Raw genomic sequence first — 20,024 nt, 5'->3', positions numbered from 1 at the left:
CAGCTAAGCCATGTGTGGCTAGTATTTATCCTACTGGTGCAGACTTTAAATACTTTTACATATGCACTCTAGGTAGGCTACTACCAGCGATCTACAAATCTACTTTATACTAAAAAGGCAGCGGCTTCTTCTGAGCCTTGTGTGATAGCGAGCTTTGCAGTACATAGTTTCATTTTTTTTCTTTTTTTTTTTAATTCAGCTGCCGTGCCTATCATTTACTTTATTTAGCTGCTGAAGGCAGCTGGATATTTCTGTTGCAGGTGTGGCCTTACAAACTTCAATAAAATATAGATCATATCAAGCCACTATTAGAGAATAAGAAAGGAATGTGGAGTCCTGTAAAGCTGTTTAGGAAAGACAGCATTAGCCTGGGCTGCCTCCTAACTACCAATCCCTTAGCTGGCTGGAGTGAGGGGTAAGAACGTGATGGAAAGTTTGCAAAAGAGAATAAAACAAACATACGACAGCAGGGATTCGCTAATAACGACGCACCCAACTATGGGGACTGAGTGCCTACGTCTGACCTGAGGGGAAGGTCTGTTCTCCATAGCATGTAGCGGTATATGTTTATTTCTTGATTTGACGAACGCATCAACCTATTTAAAGCTAGCCATAGACCTAGATATATGTTAAGGCTTTGTCTTTTTTTAGGGGTCAGACAAAAAGAGATACCATTTTTCCGGGTTCTACCATAATGTGGACTCTCAACTATCTGCCTTTTGCTCTCTCAATATACTTCTCGCTTACTGCAGCCGAGCCCACTCAAACTGACTTCCTATCGCCTCGGGCAGGAAGAGCTATCGAGTTAAACCAGGGCTGGAAAAAGCTTAACGATTCAGTTCTTTCCAAACCATATGATCCAAACAGATATCCTCATGGGATGTATGTGTTCTACCTTACACATACAATAGATATATACTAAACTGGGAATATTAGCATCAATTTAGGACTCGCCGAAAATTGGCTGATTCAAAAGGAACTCAGCGAGTATCTCATGCATAATGTTAGACTCTATCCTATACTCGCCTTACACCATTCATGTCCTAATTTATTGTCATGACAGTTCACCATCGATCCGCTTTACCACTTAACCTACGGCCAGGGAGCGGCCGCCTCTCCCCATCTTCGCAAGTCTCTTGCAAAGTTCATTAATAATTATTTCCATCCTTATAAAAATGTCTCCGAATATGAAATCATCGTTGCATCGGGTGTTACTTCGCTAATTGACTCAATCGCATGGAACACGTGCAGCGACAACGAGAGCATCATTATTCCTCAACCGTTATATAACGGGTTTCCAACGGATATACGACTGCGCAGTGAAACGAAGCTGCTAAACGCATCTTTTCTTTGGGATAATCATAACTATACTTTGGACGACGTATTTGATCCGGTTATGATTAGAAAATCGCTGGATCGGGCGTGGAACGAAAAAAATGGTACTGTTCGAGGTATTGTTATTGCGAAGTACGCTTTTGCCTTTTCTGCATATTGGAATTGATAGCTGACACTACCAGCGTAGTCCGCATAACCCATTAGGACGCTGTTATGTTAGTGCACCCACCTTCAAAAACACAAAGAACCTCTGATTGCTGATGCTGCTCTAGTCCGAAGAAGCACTGAAAGAAATTGCCCACTTCTGCGGTGAACACAAAATCCACTTTATTTCAGATGAAATCTACGCCAACTCCGTCTTCGATAATGACAAAGTGTCAGACCCTACGCTTTTCACGTCAGTCCTCTCACTTAATCTGACCGACATTATTGACGAGAATTTAGTCCATGTCATGTATGGGATGAGCAAGGACTTTGGGGCAAGCGGACTTCGCCTCGGTGTTCTGCATTCACGTAATAAAAATATGACTCAGGCTGCTTATGGCGTCAAGTGAGTAACCTGCCCCAATAAATAAACCAGATCATGACTAACAAGGGATGTATTAGCCTATTCTCATGGCCCTCCTACCTCGCCCAAGACATGTGGGCCCGTCTCCTTGACGACGAGACAGCGACGCATAATTTCCTCAATAAGAACAGTGCTCGTCTTGCAGACGCCTACAGGAATGTTACCGCGTGGCTTGAGGATAAGAACATCATGTATTACCAGGGCGGGTGTGTATTGCTTTCTCCTGTTCTCTCTTGATCGCTCTACTGACACAGGATAACAGAAATGCGGGACTCTTCGTCTGGGCCAAGCTCCTTCCAAATTTAACTAGTATTACACCTGGCCAGCTTGTGGATGCTTGCCGTGCGCATGGGGTTAATATTGGAGATGGACAAAATTTCCTTCCAGAGGTTACAGAGACTGGATGGTTCCGGATTACCTTTTCGTATCCTCCGGACATGTTGTGGCTCGGATTGCAGCGGTTGGAGAAGACTTTGAAGAAGTTAGGAATAATCACTGCTTAAAGGCTGATCTTTTTTCCCGGGGGTGGGTGCTTTTCTTCGGGAATGTATTGCTCTGAAGCATTCAGGTTTCTTACTAGTCAACTAAATCCAGAAGAAATACAAGCGATCCAGTGGGCCTTGCGCCGGAGCCTTCTCCGACTGGTATTTCAACTTGGCGTTATTCATCTGGAAGTCCGGGTGCAGAAAATGATTCATACGTTATAGAGAGCCAAGAGCATCCTATATATTCGATCAGCCTTGCGGGACGGTATCTTAGGAAGTTTTCAACGGGGAGAATATATTTGGGAAATATGTAGTGGACGAGAGTATTGAGTCCCTCTCGGAGGTTCCTGGTGTGATCTTGATAATCTTCCGCGGCCTGAATCTCACATGATTCCAGTCGAAGATGCAGAAAAAACTTCCTGAGCTGTGGCCGTGGGCTAAGCGTCATACCCAGATAGATATGAGCGACGTTCTGGTACAGAAAGCGATGATACCAGTAGTCAAACACAGAGTGACGTGTTGTCACAACAAGAACTTGTCCGGACGGAACGGCCACCCCAATCAAAGGACCCGAGTGGGAGAATGACTCCTGCTTCTCCTTCCGTTCTTGGTTTTGGTGGCTGCGATCATTCCAGCACCTGGACGGCGATTGAGAGAGGTGATACCCTTCGTCCGCGAGCAAAAACTGCCAGCCTACATGGTCCCTTCCTCGTGGATGCAAGTGTCGAATCTTCCCACCAACGGCAATGGCAAGACTGACGTCCACGCCATTAAACGCTAGGCAGTTGAGATAGGATGGGAGGGCCTGGTTGAAGCCGCTGTGTCTGATGCTGGCGCCAAGGCAGCCACTGACCCCATTGAAAAGCACATCGCCAGTATTTTGCCCGACATGCTCTCCTTGCTGGAGCAGTCTAGGAGACCTGCACAGACGCGGTCTCGCCATTGATCTTGGCAATGTCCTCGACAACGCCACTCTGAAGGAGACGGTATTTTATGTGGCCGTGGTCTCTAACACCGACGATGACCTGAACCTCTTTGCGTTGGTCCACCCTTGCAGGAGAGCCTGATTACTACTAGTATTTGCGACGATCAAGGGATGTATGCATATCAATGGAAGTGGGAGGTTGCTAGTTTCGATATCTCTCAGCTACAAGATAGCTTCCGGAAGGTTTAGGTCCAGCGACATCCTCCGCACCTTGTTCATGCCTCACAGTCGCAGCTTGCTCCAAGTGGTATGCCAGGGAGACGGCTCTCGACGTCACTCAGTTGCTGGTCGTAGAGGACTTTAGCATGGCTGAAGATGTTGGCGGAGAGGAGGTCTATAGTATCGTCTCCGGTTTATAGGAATAGGGCTGGAGACGTAGAAATACGAGGACAGTGGGAGAGACAATAAAGGACCGAAATGATGGAGTCATAAAACTAAAGCTATCCTGCGAAATATTTGAATTCTGTGCAAGCGGCGCACGGTATAATCTTGACGCAGATAATTCTCGTTCGAATACATGGAAGCGGCCCAGAAGACAGAGCTCGAGAAGAGATAATTGCCGACTGCGGAATTTCTATGAAGCTGCAGTTGGGGATTGTCCTCAGCTGAATCACATAGTTCTCGAACGTCCGGCGATTGATCATAGCCACAAAATTTCCCTGGTGTCTTTTCACCGGCGTCAGTCAGCATTTCCCTTGCATTTTGACTCTAGTTGACGGTCCATAGTGTTGGTCCATGCTTTACCCACCTCTCGTCGGACTATCTAGCCTCCATGGGCAGGGCAGTTGTGTGGGCAGACTTGCTGTCGCACACCTGTGCAAGAAATTACCCTCTTTGCACAGCGGACGACATCGCCCTCGGGCTGGGTGCAGCCGCTGTCATACTTGCAAAAGTACTGGGAGCACATTATGGCAAAATTTGGTGGTTTTGGAGTTTGTGAAGGGAGGGTGCTATGTTCAAGTGGGGGTAAAGAAGAGCGAATCCGCTCAGCGAACGATTTGATAAAGCTCATTCGATAGAAGTTTTCAGGCCTCGAAGGAGATTCTAATGAAGTGAGAAGTGGGGACATGAATAAGACTCATGGTTGCGATATTGATAACTTGTAGACAAGCTCAAGCACAAAGTGATGTCTATGTAGAGTTGGATTGGTTGCGAGTGCGATTGTGTACGATTCTGATCTCTGTTGGAGTGATTATAAATTCGAAGACTTAGTGCCTCGTGCGGCTTCTTTATACCTTTTCCTTTGTGTACGCAGTTCAGGTTCTTCACCGGATGAGAACACCCTCAATTGAGGCTTGTAGACTATTTCCGTGCCATGTTTTGTGCTATGTGCTAGCACGGCTGCAGCAACTCGACTGCTGCGATCATAAATTACGCCGTGTAGGTTGTATCTTCCGGGTCCGGAAATTGGCTGCAGGGCATGGAAATCGCAGGAGCCCCCGGCCAGGAACAAAGTGGAAAATGCGCATTGTAGTATCCAGTCGGTTTGTTATCGGGGCGGTGAACCCGCAATTGGGAGAGTTGACGCTCCTCAGCTGGAGATGACCTGCAGGTATCTCGGATATTATTAAACGATGATTAGGTCTATGCGAGTGAGAGCGAGTAAGATGGAAGAGAACATAATCTAAAATGACCGAAAATGCTCGGGCTCCGGAAAACCCTCCCTGCCTAAACACTTGTCCAACTTGCAACCACCGGAACATATCATCTTCTGACTCTCACTGTCAGATGCCCCTTCTACTGCGATCAACTCTTCCCGTGTGAATTTTTGATCTTTCCGTGTCAGTAAATTGGTACAATACCACCATATAAAAGGCCCAGCGGATACCCAACCCATCAACAACTCCGACGACACTACTGTCCTCTAAAATCCACCAACCTCATGGCGTCCTGGGACAATCTCGAAGTTATCAACAGCCACCTGCTCCATTATGTTGGCTCCTCGACGGCTCCTAAGAATGTTAGCGCAGCTTTAAAACCCCTTTACTTTAAACGCAATATCTTCAAGGTAAGTTTTTAGAAGCCTTTCGTGTAATCCTACTGCAATGAAAGAAGGATAATTCTAGCAATTATATAGCTGATTGCCAATGCTCCCACCTTTTTTTCGACTTTGATGAAGCCCCTTACTTGTACCTGGTCCTTCGAATGGAGCTTCCGCTCGAAGGATTGTCAACTGGTCGTCTTGCACACCGCATCGCTCCTCGACGCGCCGTACGAATGGGATGTCAATGAGCCAGTGGCCCGTGCCTTCGGCTATACCGATGCACACCTGGACATGCTCCGTTCCGGGGACTTGAGCTCAACCGAGCTTTTCACGGATCGACAGCGACTGAGGTGGCCGGTGGTGAAGGATCTATGCCTCCGCAACCGCGTCAAGAAGGAAGCCGCGATCACGGCCAAAGAAATGCTAGGAGATTAGGCGTTGATGGACCTGTTCTACACTCAGGCTATCTACGCATCTTCCCCCGCACCATAAACAGTTACGAGATTGACTTCGATGCCGGGATTGGAGGACGTGCTTTGGAAGTACAATGCAGCAACTATTAAGAAGGAAAGCCAGTATTCGGGTTAAATTTGTTTGCCTGCCGACACTACCATGATTGAGCAATTCCGTTTCCTAAACGAAACTTTGAGCCTTTGACAATGGATATCGTTGAAAGACAAATCGACAGGGGCGTGATGATTATAAATAGCAACTGCTGTCTCTGGTAATAGGATTCATGATCACACTCAACACGAGCGCAATCAACCGTATAAGATTAGAAAGCAATCCAACAGCACAAAACCCCATAACTTCTGCTTCGCACATTGTAAACTAATATTTCTTCAATACTTGCCACAATGACTGCGGAAACTTCCTGTGATTCTTTGCGCCCCTCGTCATCCGAAACCCCTTCAGAGGTCCCCACCGCAAAACCACAGTCTCCGAGAGATGTGCATGGCGTTAATATGAGACATCCCACGACCTATTTTTATTAATACTTGGCTAACTGTGCATCCAGTGGGTGCTGGTGGTCGTTGCGCTGCTCTTGTTCCTTTTCCCTGTACGCACTCGTCAACATTGTGACCAATGTTCAGCCCGAGGTGGTCGAATCATTTGGCCATTTCAGTCTTATTCCAATTTTATGGTTGGGCATAACACATACGACCATAGGGTGTGGAAAACAGGGCTTCCCGTCCGCTCAGCCGTACTTAAGCCACGCGCCGGCCGGTTAGTAGTTGGGTGGGTGACCACCAGCGAATCCCGGCTGTTGTATGATTTTATTTCTTATTCTTTTAATATTTTATTTGGATTTTGTTGGGTTGGACCGAAAGGTAACTAACTCAATAGCAAATATGGTTGTGGTAGTTAATGGAGAAAGTGTTGTTGTATAGTAACTCCATATGGAATGTCCACTCTATTGCTCTGGCTTCCGCCCCCACGACACTAATCTGGTCTAAGGCATATGGTACTTTCTCCGTGAAGAAGCTCTATATATGAAGCACGGCGGTCTTCATGGGTACATCAGCTCTCTGCGGTGGCGCTCCCGGACATCAACAGCTTTATCGTCGTTCATACCATCGCCGGTATTAGGGGCTGTGGAATGTACATTCTCTTTACTCTGGTGTCGGTGACCACGGACAATGTTGAACGCCGGAAATATCTCAGTCTAACAGGATTTATCTAGGATATTGGAACCGTGTTGGGCTCCATGATCGGCGGTGCTTTCAGTGACAGCGACGCAACGTGGCAGTGGGCATTCCACCGGAAGCTGCTCGTGAGAGCTGTCATGGACCCCATCTACTTTCTCCTCTTGCCCGATTTCCAGCCGCAGAAGGATATCCCTCTGCTGAAGCGATTAGGCCAGATCGAATATATCGGAGCCTTGCTGTCTATTGGCACCCTTCTGAGCACGATCATGGCCACGAACTTCGGTGGTGTCCTGTAGAACTGGAACAGCACTAACAGCGTCGGTCTTTTGTGGGTGCTGGCGCGCTCTTGATCCTCTTCGTCCTGCGGTAGGTCTTCACCCTCTGAACGAACCTTCAGAATCGCATGTTCCCGATGCACTTCTGGAAGAGCGGCAATATGATTTTTCACCATGAGTGAGCCCCCGCATTTTTTCTCCGCTGTATCTCTCGAAAACTAGTCAGACACAGTGTTGGCGACCTTCGGCAGCTTCGTCGGAATCTACTACTTGCCCATCTACCACCAGTTCGCTCGTAGAAGCACAGCTGCCCAGACTTCCGTCCATATTTTTCCTTTCATTCTGTTCCTCGTCGCATTTAACCTGGTGAACGGTTTAGTTCATGGCAAAGACCGGTTACTGCTACACCTGGTACAGTGTCGGTGCCCTCTCCAATCGATCGGTGGCGTCCTTATGTATAAATTTCCTTTCCGCATGCACGCTCTATCCACCCTGGACTGCGCAATCGGACTGACGCTCAACTAAAAGACACGGTTGACGAACGTAGTTACGATGCCAAGATCTACAGTTTCACCATCATCCTAGGTATGAGTGTCGGCTGTTTCTGCCAGGCGGGCTTCGCCATCGCCCAGATGAAAGTCAAGCCGGAGGAGATCCCCTACTGCATCGGCTTCATGACCGTCGGCCAGATGCTGGCATCGTCTTCGGCACCGGTATCTCGGGCGCTCTGTTTGTCAACTTTGCGCAGCAGGCTGTCCAGAAAGTGTTCACTCTGGCCTCTGAGGATGAGATCTCCAATGCGATCTCCGGTGTCGAGAGCCAGCTTCTCAGCTCTGCATCAGGGGAGCACTATTCCCATGCGACCCATGGTATCACTAGGTGTTGCTGGCATATCTTCATCAGGTGATGTTGTCCACCCTTTTATGGGAGGGATTGGGTGTTGACGAAACCTGACGCTGCTTGATAATGTGGATGTATACCACAGTAGTGGCACAAAAGTACACGTAGTGGTTGAACCAAAACCATGAATCAAGGCCCTCCGGTTGGCAAGACCGTTGACAAGACCATTAACGATGGTCAGTATCTCCTCGGCGGCCCCAATATAGGTCACTACGCTTGATTGGGGGATTTCCTTGCAGTCATTTAACAGAAACAGGCGCGTTATGTGTATCATGGCGTGTGAGTAGCCCAGCTGCAGGATGTGAGTCCGCCAACGATCCAGCAACGGCGTTACAGTCACTTTCCACCGCTCTAGCTTGAGTGTCAACAGGATTGCTGCCACAAACGGCGAGTCTCGAGAAGAATTGAGGGTATGCAATTTCCGTGAAATATTTGCCAGATTACGAGCCAGTTTATAAAAATTGGCTGCTTTGCTTCTGCCAGTTGACTTCGCAATGAAAGAGCCGGTGATAGAACCTGTAATGAACCCAGAGAAGCCATGGCCGGTTCATTAATGAACAAATCTTGATCGGTTACTGCGTCTGGTAGTTCTTGGTCAAAATCCTTATTATGCAGCAACTGTGGCCGGCCATATATGTACTTGTCCAATGTGTACATGCTCCAAAAGGTTCTTTTCCGAAACTCCTGCTCGATGTATATGCCGTTTCCATCTTTCACCATATTCGGCGGCCATTTCCAATGTAGATTGAAAGCGGTTAATAACTGCACGGTATTTCCGAAGGCAAACCAGTATTTATTGTCCCGGGACGACGCCAGCAGATAAGACTTTGATTCATCCTGGCTTGGACGGTTTCTAGCTGTGGTGCGCTGCTTCCCATGATGGCACTTGTTTTAACAACGCAAACCAGCGCTCGCTTCCAAAGACAACCAACGAATTGGTCGGAATTTGAGGGAAATGAGTGCCTGTATCATAAGTTTACCTCTGCTTATTATTATTAACATTTGGCTCGGTTTGAATCTCTCATAGAGGGTGCCGATAGCAAGAACTCTGTACAAAATAGAACAACGGGTAGGCGGTTCGAAGCCGAAACCCCGCACTCATAGAATTGACGCAGCCATTGCTCAACCAGGCCTTGAGAACCGGTAGGTCACAACGGCATACTCAAAGTACGTCACGACCAGCTCCAGGGCCGCCTCCAGCGGGGGGACGCTGAAATCAAGCTTGTAGAAACTCGAATTGGGCTTGTGACCGAACTTGGTGACCGATGGGCAGTCCGAGAAGTCCAACTCGGGAATGCCCCCGCCGCCACATGACGACGTCTTATCTTGGTTTAGACGTCGACATATACGGTTGATAAAGGAAGCTCCTGATGCCAAGTCGAGATAGGCGCCTTGGAGGTCCGCCATTAAGATATTTGTATTGTCGTGCCTTACAGCATGAAAATTCTCAAGCTGTAAGGGGAGCCTTATGTCTTCCTTTTGCCTTTGACCACGGGGAGGGTCTTTTCACGCTCCCTGAAATTGTGCTCCGCCGGGGAGCCACTTGCGACAAGCTCGCGGGGGCGGATCGGCTCTATATCTATATTAGACGTTAACGGTGGCGGTATGTGAAGCTAAGGCGTTCTATACCGCGACAAAATCAGAAAGGCGGACATTGGTTAAACTAATGGGCTTCGTCCCCGTTCAATGACGTGAGGGATAAGCCGGGGAGGATCAAGCACGAGGTGCATCCACACAATACTGGAATTTTCTTTGCCAACCGAACCCAAATCTGTTAGAAACTGCCCCAGAGCAGGGGAGAACGTGAAAGTGGGATGGCTTTGCGGATCTAAGCTCTGACAAGAGTGATCGACAGGGAGAATGTGGAATCTTTCACCTGTGGCATTTCCGCCGCTCTAACTAGTGCGCTACTAATAGTATTAGTATACTGCAGAGTAGACTACTAGTGCTAGTCAAGTACATTAGGTGTAATAGAAAGTGTGTTGGGGTGGAACTGGAGGCATCAATCAGTAGGGCAATACGAATATTATTCGGCGATACTCCAAATTAGGATTAGATAGATAACTTACAGAAAACTAAAGCTTGAGTTTCTTCCTCAAGCCGGGGGAACGCTCGTACATGTGATTGGCACAACAGAGATAGGAAAAGCAATGTGAGTCGTAAGACCTTCCCACGTCACCCATTGCAGATCACAAGATAGATGGTAGGTATAGGATCTTTTTACATTAGGGCATCCGCAGTCACACTCCAGCGTCCCACCCGGCCCCCAAGATGGCTTAGCGCCGTATTTGGATGTACCAGTCCTATGTAATGCGAACCTACCCTGCATTCCACCGAAACCAAGCATTCCTGTTTTTCTCTATTTCCATCAACCAGGATACACATACCTAATACATCGCACTGGCTAATCCCTCTCAAAAAATCATGATATCTCTCTGGTTATTCCTCCTATCAGTGATTCTAGACCACCCCACGCTAGAAGATTTTAGCGGGAGAGTCCGGCGCCTGCCGAACCGAGGGAATCGCTTGCTAATCTGACATGGCCCAGCAATGCAGCTCGAGTCAGATGTGGCCATTAAATAACACTAGTCACTTCTTACAATGAACTATCTTTTATCTCCTTTATGAGAGAAATGTATTGAAAAAGAGGTCGCGTCAGCTGGAGAACCCACGTGACATCGCTTAATTTGTCCTAGTCTACTGACGCCAAGTCCGCCCCACCTGGTTGTCGCCTGCAGACACCTGTTAATTAACCGGCTCTTCCGCTTAGCGCTCGAGGACCACTGTGCCGGTTAGGCTACGTGTATGATTCTGAAATATTAGGAATCACTTAGGTTGAGCGGAGCGATCCTACACTGATATTGACTAAGTAGGTGATCATTGACTTTTTGGAATATCTGTAATATACGGTTGACATACAACCAGGCAGCCCTCGACCGCGCAGTACTGCCTGAGGAATACCTAGACGCAACCAACACTAGGTCTTTCATCTCTCTCAACCAAATCGTAATCGGGTCGGGCAGATTCAGCCACCCCACTCTACTACAAGAGAAGGGAATATAGCGAGACTCAAATTTCTCATCACCGCGACCCCAACTCCCGTGTTCGTCTTTTGACCATGGCATTTCACGGTTTTAGTGACAATATTTCCCTGAGTTTGCCATTGTTCGACCCCGGTAAAAAGAGCAACCAGCAACAGCAAGCGCAACGGCTGCCATCCATCAGAACTCTACTCCAGGGAACTGACAACTTGCCGAATTATTGTTTCACTAGCGGCATAGAAAAGAATCTATCCTCGGCCGATGTTGCCCCTGCTGGAGAGCGTGTAGCCTCCAGTTACCACATCGCTGAAGGTGCCACAGATACCATCCCTTTTGTTTCGTCGAGGACGCCTAATTCAGCCAGTACATCACAACCGGAGTCAGAGCATCCAAAGCCTTCTCTCGAAAATACTCATAGCTTGAGAGCGAGCTGCCTCGACCGGATGCGACAGCGATGGTCTTCGCAAGCTATTGGAACTACCGTTTTAGATCTGACGCATATATGGCAGGGAGTGGCTCAGGCGTATCTGGACAATACACCAATTGGATTGGAGCGTGCGGACTGGCTGATGCAACTTGCCTTCAATATAGCATCCCCTGAAGTTTACGTAGGGCTTAAACGCCTACTAACGCACCTCCGTGACCCCCTCCACGCCCTAACCAGTCCATTCCCACGCAACGCAGCTGGCGTGTATCAAGCTGGACAATTGCACCTCGCCAGAAAAGGCTCATCGCAACCTGGCCTAGCGCTATCCTACTATTTCTTCTATCACCTTCTACAAGAACTCAGGGAACAGGGGTGGCCAAATCCGGTGGACCATATTATCAACGAGATTAATGGCCAGATTCCTAACAATTTATCTTCTCATGAGGTAAAAAAAACAATCCAAATCTGGCAGAGACGAGCATGGTGGTGTTGGAAGCTAATTCACCCTGTGAATGACCCCAACATTGTCTGTTTTCTTCCACAAGGATCTAATCACTTTGGCCATGGTGAGAAAACAATTTATTTCAACCATTACCCTCACTTGAAAAAGGCCGAGTATGAAGTGATTCAACAAATCCTTCGGCAGATCCGCCCGACCATCATGCATAACGTCCCTCGAGATTTTTATGAGATATTCTTGTACCATCAGGCACCTAGATGGAAGTTCCAGCTCGAAGATTGGAGTGATGAAGAGATTCGTGCGCAGCCTCTGGACTCGATGAAATTTGCCGACGCCTTCCGAGTCGTGGAAGTGTGACAAGGTTAGAAAAAAAATCTCCTGGTCAATATACAACTTTCGAAAAGCCTTTCTGAGTTGTGTGGGTTATAAATGAAGGAGCAATTAAGCCATTTTGGACATTACCAGAGTTGTACAGACTTATGGCCGTCGATTCCAGAAAGGCCAGCGGAGAATTGCTCTGTACGGCGCCTGCGAACCTGTTCGAGGACGCACGAAACCTCCAAACTAGCATTGTGGTCATCACCTTTTGATATGGCATGTCAACTGGAGCTTAAAGCTAGAAAACTGTCTGCTATAAGTTTTAATAGGACGGACGATAATTAGCGGGCAGTGGTAATACCTACCACTACCAATCCTGACTTTGGGGCAAGCCAAGAGAAGAGTCCCAACATAATGAATCTTGAGGCAATCTAAGGACTAGATTAACATCTGAATCGGGTGTCGGTCGTCCTGTCGGCCGGACTGGCGGGGCTCTACATTGGGGCAGTGAGCATCCACTGTGGCACCGTTCTGCAGATCAAGGAGGCACCGCTGTGGGCAGAACTGAGTTGCATGTGGACGAGATTGGTCGATTTGGTTTCTTCGACTGTTCGTTTGGGGTGATGCTCGTTGAAAAAGGGGAGAAGACGTTATTTTGCGAAACCCTCGCTTTCGTCCTCCCAGAGTAGCAGGATCTGTATCGTGATATGGGAGTTTTTGTGACTCCTGGTGTCAGAAGGTGCACAGTCAGCTAGGGATGGGCACTTGACGACCCTTGGCCGGATATTTGACTGCAGACGACGGCAAGTACTGGGAAAGAGCCTTTTTGTTAGGACTAGTGCACTGAGAGCCGGTGTAATCCGAACCAGGAGGGGTCTCTCCTAATTACAGGAATCTGGGAGCGTGTATAGTGGAAACTAGTCTTCCAAATCGGCAGCTTCTCCTATGCATCGGTCCGCTTCTCCTGGCTACGGTGACGAGACCTGAAACTCATTGATTCTCTGAACCGCCGTCGTTGGTTCCAAGAAATTCCATTCGCCCTCATTCACGTCCATGTTGGGCTCACATAGACAGTAATACAGGGTGTTTGGGTTGTTGAGGGAAACCTGCAGGAACACCAACGCGAACCCATTGGTCACATACGAGTTCTCGAGTCCTTCCTGAAATGCACATGGTACTCCTGAACCCTTTATTGTAAGCCGGCCTGGATGTGTGTCATTCAACGTTATGGTGTATGCTACTTAGGGGGTATCAAATTCAATGTCGCGATTAATGTAAAATAAACATAGCATGGCGTCAGGCATTGTTGACTTTGGCACAAACCGAGGGTGGTGAAAGCATCAGGGTCAACGGGATAGAGGGCGACTGGTTGGAGAATGATTAATTTTTCAGAAATCCGAATGTAGGCAATAAAACACTCAACTAATTGCAGGTCAAACATTGTCTTGACTGTGAAGTAGGGTGTATGTACATGTCTGAAGAGACATATATACCCCTGGTGTATTACGCACAAATTGTAACAGGGCTACATTTTATGGTGTAGTGGTATATCTGACAGTACATTGAAGACCGTTGGTTAAAAATATCCAATTCGCCACCTACCTTGCTCTCCACTCCACACTCCAGATCACATACATTTCCTTATCCCGGCTCACCGAAGCAGAAAGCCGAACACCGTGTACCCGAATGTCTCCCATATCCCAAGGTCTCCAACACCTCCCGCCCTCTTTCTCCCTGGGGTTATTAACTTATAAAGAAGCCGAATATTTATCACAATACAGCCGAGTTATCGCCATTGTCCAGGCAGCCGTTGATGACCGCATTCCATTCCGGCAAAAATGGAATCTCTGACACTGAAAAATCCAAAGATGAGAAGATGTTTTGATTGGGGTCGGCAATAAACTCCTGCTCGTGGATTACTCCAAAATCTGTGGGAGATGTCATGTGCGCTGACGTGTGGATTGGCGGAATTTCAGTATCTTGACGATGCTCGACAACCCTGAAACCTTGGGAAGCGCGACATTCAGGCGGTTGGATCTCGCCATCTGTGGGTAGCTGAGCATGTTTCAATGATAAAGCCTGATATCTGAGCAAAGCAAGACATTTCCAAATACTACCATGGCCATATTCATCATGGGTCCCCGCCGAATAACCATCGACGCTCATTTCGTGAGGGAAGACTTCTTCAACCAAAGCCCAGGCACGTTCTGCCTCTGGTCCACAAGGAGAGCTGCAGAGACAGCGCAAAACGTAAGCGAGGGCGTACCACTGAGTATATGTGGTGAAAAGCCACTTGAATCCTAAAGAAAGACCTTCCTTCAATAAAATGTAATTACTTTCCAGCACTTCACATGCCAACCTGAAAGATGGCTTGAGCACATCAGTAGCATCACCTTGTAAGCCTTTCCGCTTTCGCATGCTGATCTCTTCCCGCAGTTGAAGCATGAACTCCATTTTCTTGCAGGCAGTAGTGAAATGTTGTATTGCAACGAGGGATAGACCGCTTGGTGTTTTGGACGAAATGCCGTATTTATTGGACACATATTGAGTGCGCTCTTGAATCATCTTCCTCTTTGCTGTGATATCTTTAAGAGTTTCCGCAGAGCACTGCTCTCGAGTCCCAAGAACCGGATGTAGTAGCCTGCACGACTCAGTTTGAATCAAAAAGAAGGACATTTCGGTCCAGCCCTCTGTCTCATTTGGAAGTTGTGTCATATTTGGAAATATCTGATTATCGTCAATATTCAGAGGAAGCCGTAGCCCCTGGTTGAGGACATCGAGACTGAGCTCGAATCCTTGATCCTCCGGGGCACGAGAGTCGAGCACACAAAGATGCCACCACAGACGAAGACGCATCTCGGTATCAAACGGACTCAGTTGGAGACAAGCACCATCTCGGTGTAGCCCAATAGATTGGGCTAACCGGATGGCTAGTCCATTGAGGACCCATACACTCCGGCCAGTTTCATGGACCCGTAAACAAGTCTAAGCAGACTGGTCAGGCCTCAAGCACAGTGGATTACTGAACTGACTTACCACATAAATTGCGAGAGCTTGTAATGCCGTCATCTCCGGTCGATTCATCAGATCTGTCGCTAAGAGAAGCCTGTCCAAGATGGTCTTGTAGCGCTTCAAGAGTACTGATTTCTCCAAGGGCAGCTCAATAGATTCATCACCATAACCAAGAGCTGTGATCGCGGCAAAATAGATCGCAAATGTCAATGCCACCATTGACGCTCCTGCGGTTTTGGGGTCTAGAATTGTCGCTATGACGGCGGACTGTGTAGTCGGTATGTGCAAAATCTTCAGTACCGGATCGACAGACTTAACGTACACTGCCCATAGCCGAAGGGCGAGTTGTGGATCAGGATAGAATTCTAGCAAGACGGAAGAGGTGTCTGAAGATGGTCCTGGCCGTGTGGGAAACACTGGGGCACTTGCTCTTTGTTGCAGCTGAGAGGACGCTCTTTCAGCGTTGGGAGATCGAGTAACTTTCATTCGTTCTTCCTGGCTGATGCATTAGTGGGCATTCCTAGAGAGGAGCAAATGCCAGTCTGGACTTACGTCTTGGAGGAGGTCTTTGATATTTGAATTGTTCACATACTGGACGATCTGCCCATCGTTCAATAGTAGCTCCCATGACATGTGGGAGGGATGAGCCGATGAAGACTGATTTGCATCATGTCGAACTTGATCCTCGGAGTCACCACCGGAAGCTCCAGAGACTCGACTCTCACAAAAATGTGATAGAATTGTCTCCAGCCGCGCCAGGCGGTCGGAGATGCCTTGGAGAGTGGGGCTCTTTCCCTCGTCCCCGGTCTTTGTAGGATACACGCAGGTGAAGCCGCCCCTGGAACAGTTCCTGCAAGGTACTGCTCGGTCACAGCGGACTTTGCGCCGATAACAGCGAAGGCAGGACCGTGCGCCTGGTCCGTAACTTCGAGGGTGCGATTCTCTATTTCCCTTGTCATCGGAAGAAGAATTTTGTACTTTAAGCATAATGAATTGGGAAAAGTAAATTCCAGCAGGTGGAAATGAATAACACCCTGCCTTCTTGTGAGGATGAGAAAGGCGGTTTGGATGGCGGGGTCTCGGTGCCGAGAACTCCGCTTAACCTAGTTGATCGGCTTTCTCGGCGCAATCTCCGAGTAGGATTGTGGGACTAAGATACGACCGATGGCATATAGGCATGTACGAGCGAGAGCATCTACTTCGGCGGTTGACCACCGCAATGCCGACATGCAGGTCATTGCAAGGTTTATATAGCCCATCTTGTTTCTGAACCATTTCGCCACAACAATGGGAATGATAGTCGAAATGAATGAGTCGGTCTCTTCAGCAGGTCACGCCTCAGATTCACAGGAAAAAATTCCCTCCCAGGAAGTGTTCCCTGAAGGCGGATATGGCTGGGTCTGTGTTGTATGCACGTTCCTCATGAACGCCCACACATGGGGCATCAACTCTGTACGAAAGCCTGATTTACCTACTAGGGAAAGCCATTAACAACAGATACAGGCATACGGAGTATTTCTTTCCTACTATATTTCCACCGACATATTTCCTGGTACATCGGCTCTTGAGTATGCATTAGTCGGTGGCTTGAGTATCTCTTGTGCTATGCTCATTGCGCCCCTCGCTACGTATCTGAGTCACCATATATCTAACCGCTTCGTTCTGAATCTCGGCACGCTACTGGAGACGCTCTCTCTGATTACCACATCATTCGTTAAAGCCGATTGGCAGCTGTTTCTCTCTCAAGGAGTTTGTTTTGGATTTGGTATGGGACTCTGTTTTTGTGGCTCCGTGGGAATTTCTTCACATTGGTTCAAAAGACGGCGGAGCGTAGTCAATGGCATTGCTGCTGCTGGCTCTGGGATAGGTGGTCTCGTCTATTCCCTTGCTGTTGGGAAAATGATACCAGAATTTGGCTTTCCGTGGGCAATGCGTATACTGGGGATCTTGGCTTTTGTGGTGAATATGACTTGTGCGAACCTCCTTCGGATCCCCTCACAGACACGTTCCCATTCGAATAGCCCAACATTCCGCTTATTGCTCTTCCGGAGACTGGACTTTGTCATATTACTGTGTTGGGCATTTCTGAGCGCTTTGGGATATGTGGTTTTGCTATTCAGTCTGCCCAGCTATTCCGTTGCAATTGGTCTCACCCAGCAACAAGGCAGTTTGGCAAGCGCACTTCTCAATCTGGGCCAGGCGTTTGGGCGTCCAGCTGTTGGACTATTGAGCGATCACCTTGGGCGAATACGTGTTGCTTTTGGTGCTTCGCTCCTCGCAGGCGTGCTGCCATTGGTACTCTGGATCTTCTCTGATTCTCTGGGGTTGACATACTTCTTTGCTATAGTAGTCGGGTTATTCGCCGGCACGTTCTGGGCAGCCGCAGCACCACTTACCGCCGAAGTCGTTGGACTGCAGAATCTTGGAGCTGCGCTAGGCATTTTGTGGCTTGTACTCAGTCCACCAACGGCAGTGGCTGAAGCTATTGCGGTACAACTTCGAAACGATGCCAATGCGACGAAGCCCTACCTACGAGTTCAACTTTTTGTTGGGTTTATGTATATAGGCTCAGCTGCTTGTTTGGCTTGGTTATGGTTTGAGTTGCGGAAGAAGCAGTCAGCATCTAGGGTTGGAAAGTCTTGCAACTAGAGCCTCGATTCCTGCACGAGATCAATTGTGCTACAGTCTTTCAGGTATATTGCCTCATGGCGCAAGATAGACTTTTTAAATATATTTATAATTCTCTAGAAAGCCTAGACTCAAAATTGTGAAGTTCGTAATCCTATATTTTATTCGAGGGAAACAATCATACGCCTGGTTTTTACTTAGACTACGGAGTTTCGTGCAAGACATTAGCCAGTGTTATCTGGACAAATTGCAGAGCTAGGTTTCGCCTTTACTCAATCTATGCCCGTGTTGGCTGTTCCTGGCCTGCGCTCGTGCTTGTATAAGCTAGTTTGCTATTCGCCATAGTCCAGGCACATATTGGCTTGCTCTTCTGCTTGGCCTAAAGTAAAAAAAAAAAAAAAAAAAAAAAAAAGGACTATGCCAAATTATAACTTTGGAACAGAAAGTAAAAATATTACGAAAGGTCTATTATAGAAAGTTTGGCAATTTATACTAAAAATATAGGATGAAAAAAGTAGATCAACTGAGAGGATAGTGATTTTTTTTCCCCTTTTTAAATAGATTATACTCTTTGTATTGCTGTTTAACTTAAAATAGACCTGGATACTTTTAGCCCAATGGCCAGGCTGTAAATAAATCCCTGGGACAGCTTTGTGAGGCGTGGTTTGCTATAGCAGCTGCGGCATTACCTGGGGTTACAATTTCTTGGCCTTCAATACATTCTAGGTCAAAAGTCTGGTGACACCCGAAAAAATCGAATAATTACAACAAGTTCAAAATTAAAATACTCCACCACCACAACTCCTATAGATCCCTAATTTAAATATTATTTACAAAATTAATACTTTGTACACCACCCATGAGCTCGATGCACAGCTCGAATCCTACGAGGCATGAACTCAATCAAACTGTCAATTACCTCCTGGGGAACCTCATCCCATGCGTGACAGATAGCATAATGAAATTTGGTCCAATCCACTTGAGATCTTCCATCTAGAAAGAGGATAGGATAAAGTTTAATAAGCTTCTTTTTTAGCAGGTTCCATACATGCTCTATAGGGTTTAAATCGGGAGAATAGCAGGCATTCCATAACCCAAATTCCATGAAATTCAAACCATTCCTGTGCCTTCGAAGATGTATGGATTTTAGCATTGTCTTGCTGAAATATTCGACCAGGTTCATAGACTGGAAGAAGGCCTTCTTCTAGGCATTCTATATAGGAATTGGTGGAATAGCCGCCTCGAGGTGATGATATATCCCGTCTCATAATAATCAAATTTGATCGGCCACCATGCCATATAGCGCCCCATATTATTTGTGAAATATCCTTTTCATAATTATAAAGATTCACAAGATCCTGCCTATAGGCCTCTTTTTGATATCGAAAGACAAATTAAATGGTGTTATTGGGCTTTCGTTGGACCGAACATTCGTTAGAATAGAAGATTTCATTCCACCTAGTAAAATTAAGCCACGTACGAGAAAATTCATATCAATTTTTGGCTGTCTTCTTAGTCAAGGGAATTCTCTTCTTGCTTTTCCATTTCTTAAGGTTATATTTCCTTAGAATTCGCTGTATTGTTGACTTAGAGACCAAACTATTGGAGTTGGCAATTAGAGCCTTATAGCTCATATAAGGCCTCCGGTGAGCCATTTGATAGATATAGCGCTTGGATGCTTCACTAAGCTTGCTAGGTCTCCCCTTTCTAGGTAAGGAACTGGTGGTCTGGTGGTGTAGATAGCGATCGCGTGTGCGGTATACTGTTTGACGACTGACCCCAAACTACTTAGCCATTTGAGTAGGCGATTGCTTAGTCTGAAGGCCATATAAAATAGCAGAACGCATTTCATTTGAAAGCTCTTGATTAAGCCTTCTATTCCCACTAATTTCAGTGCCAAAGGACCTCATATTGGTGGTGTGGTGGGTGGTTGAAAAATTAACAACTTTTTGACGCG

General features: G+C 47.2%; 9 protein-coding genes across 9 annotated transcripts; 6 read left to right on the top strand and 3 right to left on the bottom strand.

Annotated features, from left to right (window-relative positions):
• Window positions 1-694: 694 nt before the first annotated feature.
• ATNIH1004_009218 (uncharacterized protein) lies at window positions 695-2,406 on the top strand (the record flags this gene model as incomplete). The annotated part of the gene is made up of 7 exons (XM_033573816.1): window positions 695-882; window positions 937-1,003; window positions 1,064-1,467; window positions 1,523-1,550; window positions 1,608-1,885; window positions 1,942-2,109; window positions 2,166-2,406. 7 exons carry the CDS (start codon window positions 695-697, stop codon window positions 2,404-2,406), a joined length of 1,374 nt encoding a protein of 457 aa, XP_033424368.1.
• A 157-nt stretch (window positions 2,407-2,563) lies between these two features.
• Window positions 2,564-3,331, bottom strand: ATNIH1004_009217 (uncharacterized protein; the record flags this gene model as incomplete). Its single annotated transcript, XM_033573815.1, has 1 exon — window positions 2,564-3,331. The coding sequence occupies one exon, from the start codon at window positions 3,329-3,331 to the stop codon at window positions 2,564-2,566; it is 768 nt and encodes a 255-aa protein (XP_033424367.1).
• A 1,924-nt stretch (window positions 3,332-5,255) lies between these two features.
• Window positions 5,256-5,792, top strand: ATNIH1004_009216 (uncharacterized protein; the record flags this gene model as incomplete). Its single annotated transcript, XM_033573814.1, has 2 exons — window positions 5,256-5,381; window positions 5,451-5,792. 2 exons carry the CDS (start codon window positions 5,256-5,258, stop codon window positions 5,790-5,792), a joined length of 468 nt encoding a protein of 155 aa, XP_033424366.1.
• Window positions 5,793-6,214: 422 nt separating this feature from the next.
• Window positions 6,215-7,302, top strand: ATNIH1004_009215 (uncharacterized protein; the record flags this gene model as incomplete). Its single annotated transcript, XM_033573813.1, has 3 exons — window positions 6,215-6,307; window positions 6,376-6,417; window positions 7,042-7,302. The coding sequence occupies 3 exons, from the start codon at window positions 6,215-6,217 to the stop codon at window positions 7,300-7,302; spliced, it is 396 nt and encodes a 131-aa protein (XP_033424365.1).
• Window positions 7,303-7,663: 361 nt separating this feature from the next.
• On the top strand, window positions 7,664-8,188 carry ATNIH1004_009214 (uncharacterized protein; the record flags this gene model as incomplete). Its single annotated transcript, XM_033573812.1, has 3 exons — window positions 7,664-7,736; window positions 7,810-7,866; window positions 7,914-8,188. The coding sequence occupies 3 exons, from the start codon at window positions 7,664-7,666 to the stop codon at window positions 8,186-8,188; spliced, it is 405 nt and encodes a 134-aa protein (XP_033424364.1).
• Window positions 8,189-8,544: 356 nt separating this feature from the next.
• ATNIH1004_009213 (fungal specific transcription factor domain-containing protein) lies at window positions 8,545-9,588 on the bottom strand (the record flags this gene model as incomplete). The annotated part of the gene is made up of 2 exons (XM_033573811.1): window positions 8,545-9,034; window positions 9,344-9,588. The coding sequence occupies 2 exons, from the start codon at window positions 9,586-9,588 to the stop codon at window positions 8,545-8,547; spliced, it is 735 nt and encodes a 244-aa protein (XP_033424363.1).
• Window positions 9,589-11,299: 1,711 nt separating this feature from the next.
• On the top strand, window positions 11,300-12,466 carry ATNIH1004_009212 (uncharacterized protein; the record flags this gene model as incomplete). The annotated part of the gene is made up of 1 exon (XM_033573810.1): window positions 11,300-12,466. One exon carries the CDS (start codon window positions 11,300-11,302, stop codon window positions 12,464-12,466), a length of 1,167 nt encoding a protein of 388 aa, XP_033424362.1.
• A 1,731-nt stretch (window positions 12,467-14,197) lies between these two features.
• Window positions 14,198-16,072, bottom strand: ATNIH1004_009211 (fungal specific transcription factor domain-containing protein; the record flags this gene model as incomplete). The annotated part of the gene is made up of 3 exons (XM_033573809.1): window positions 14,198-15,412; window positions 15,464-15,934; window positions 15,992-16,072. The coding sequence occupies 3 exons, from the start codon at window positions 16,070-16,072 to the stop codon at window positions 14,198-14,200; spliced, it is 1,767 nt and encodes a 588-aa protein (XP_033424361.1).
• Window positions 16,073-16,744: 672 nt separating this feature from the next.
• ATNIH1004_009210 (MCT family MFS transporter) lies at window positions 16,745-18,088 on the top strand (the record flags this gene model as incomplete). The annotated part of the gene is made up of 2 exons (XM_033573808.1): window positions 16,745-16,891; window positions 16,943-18,088. 2 exons carry the CDS (start codon window positions 16,745-16,747, stop codon window positions 18,086-18,088), a joined length of 1,293 nt encoding a protein of 430 aa, XP_033424360.1.
• Window positions 18,089-20,024: the final 1,936 nt, after the last annotated feature.

The sequence above is a fragment of the Aspergillus tanneri genome, assembly GCF_003426965.1.
Source record: "Aspergillus tanneri strain NIH1004 chromosome Unknown AapTan_6_pilon_pilon_pilon, whole genome shotgun sequence".
NCBI lineage: Eukaryota > Fungi > Ascomycota > Eurotiomycetes > Eurotiales > Aspergillaceae > Aspergillus > Aspergillus tanneri.
The sequence above is the reverse complement of the archived record's forward strand: the minus strand, read 5'-3'. Positions and strand labels throughout refer to the sequence as shown.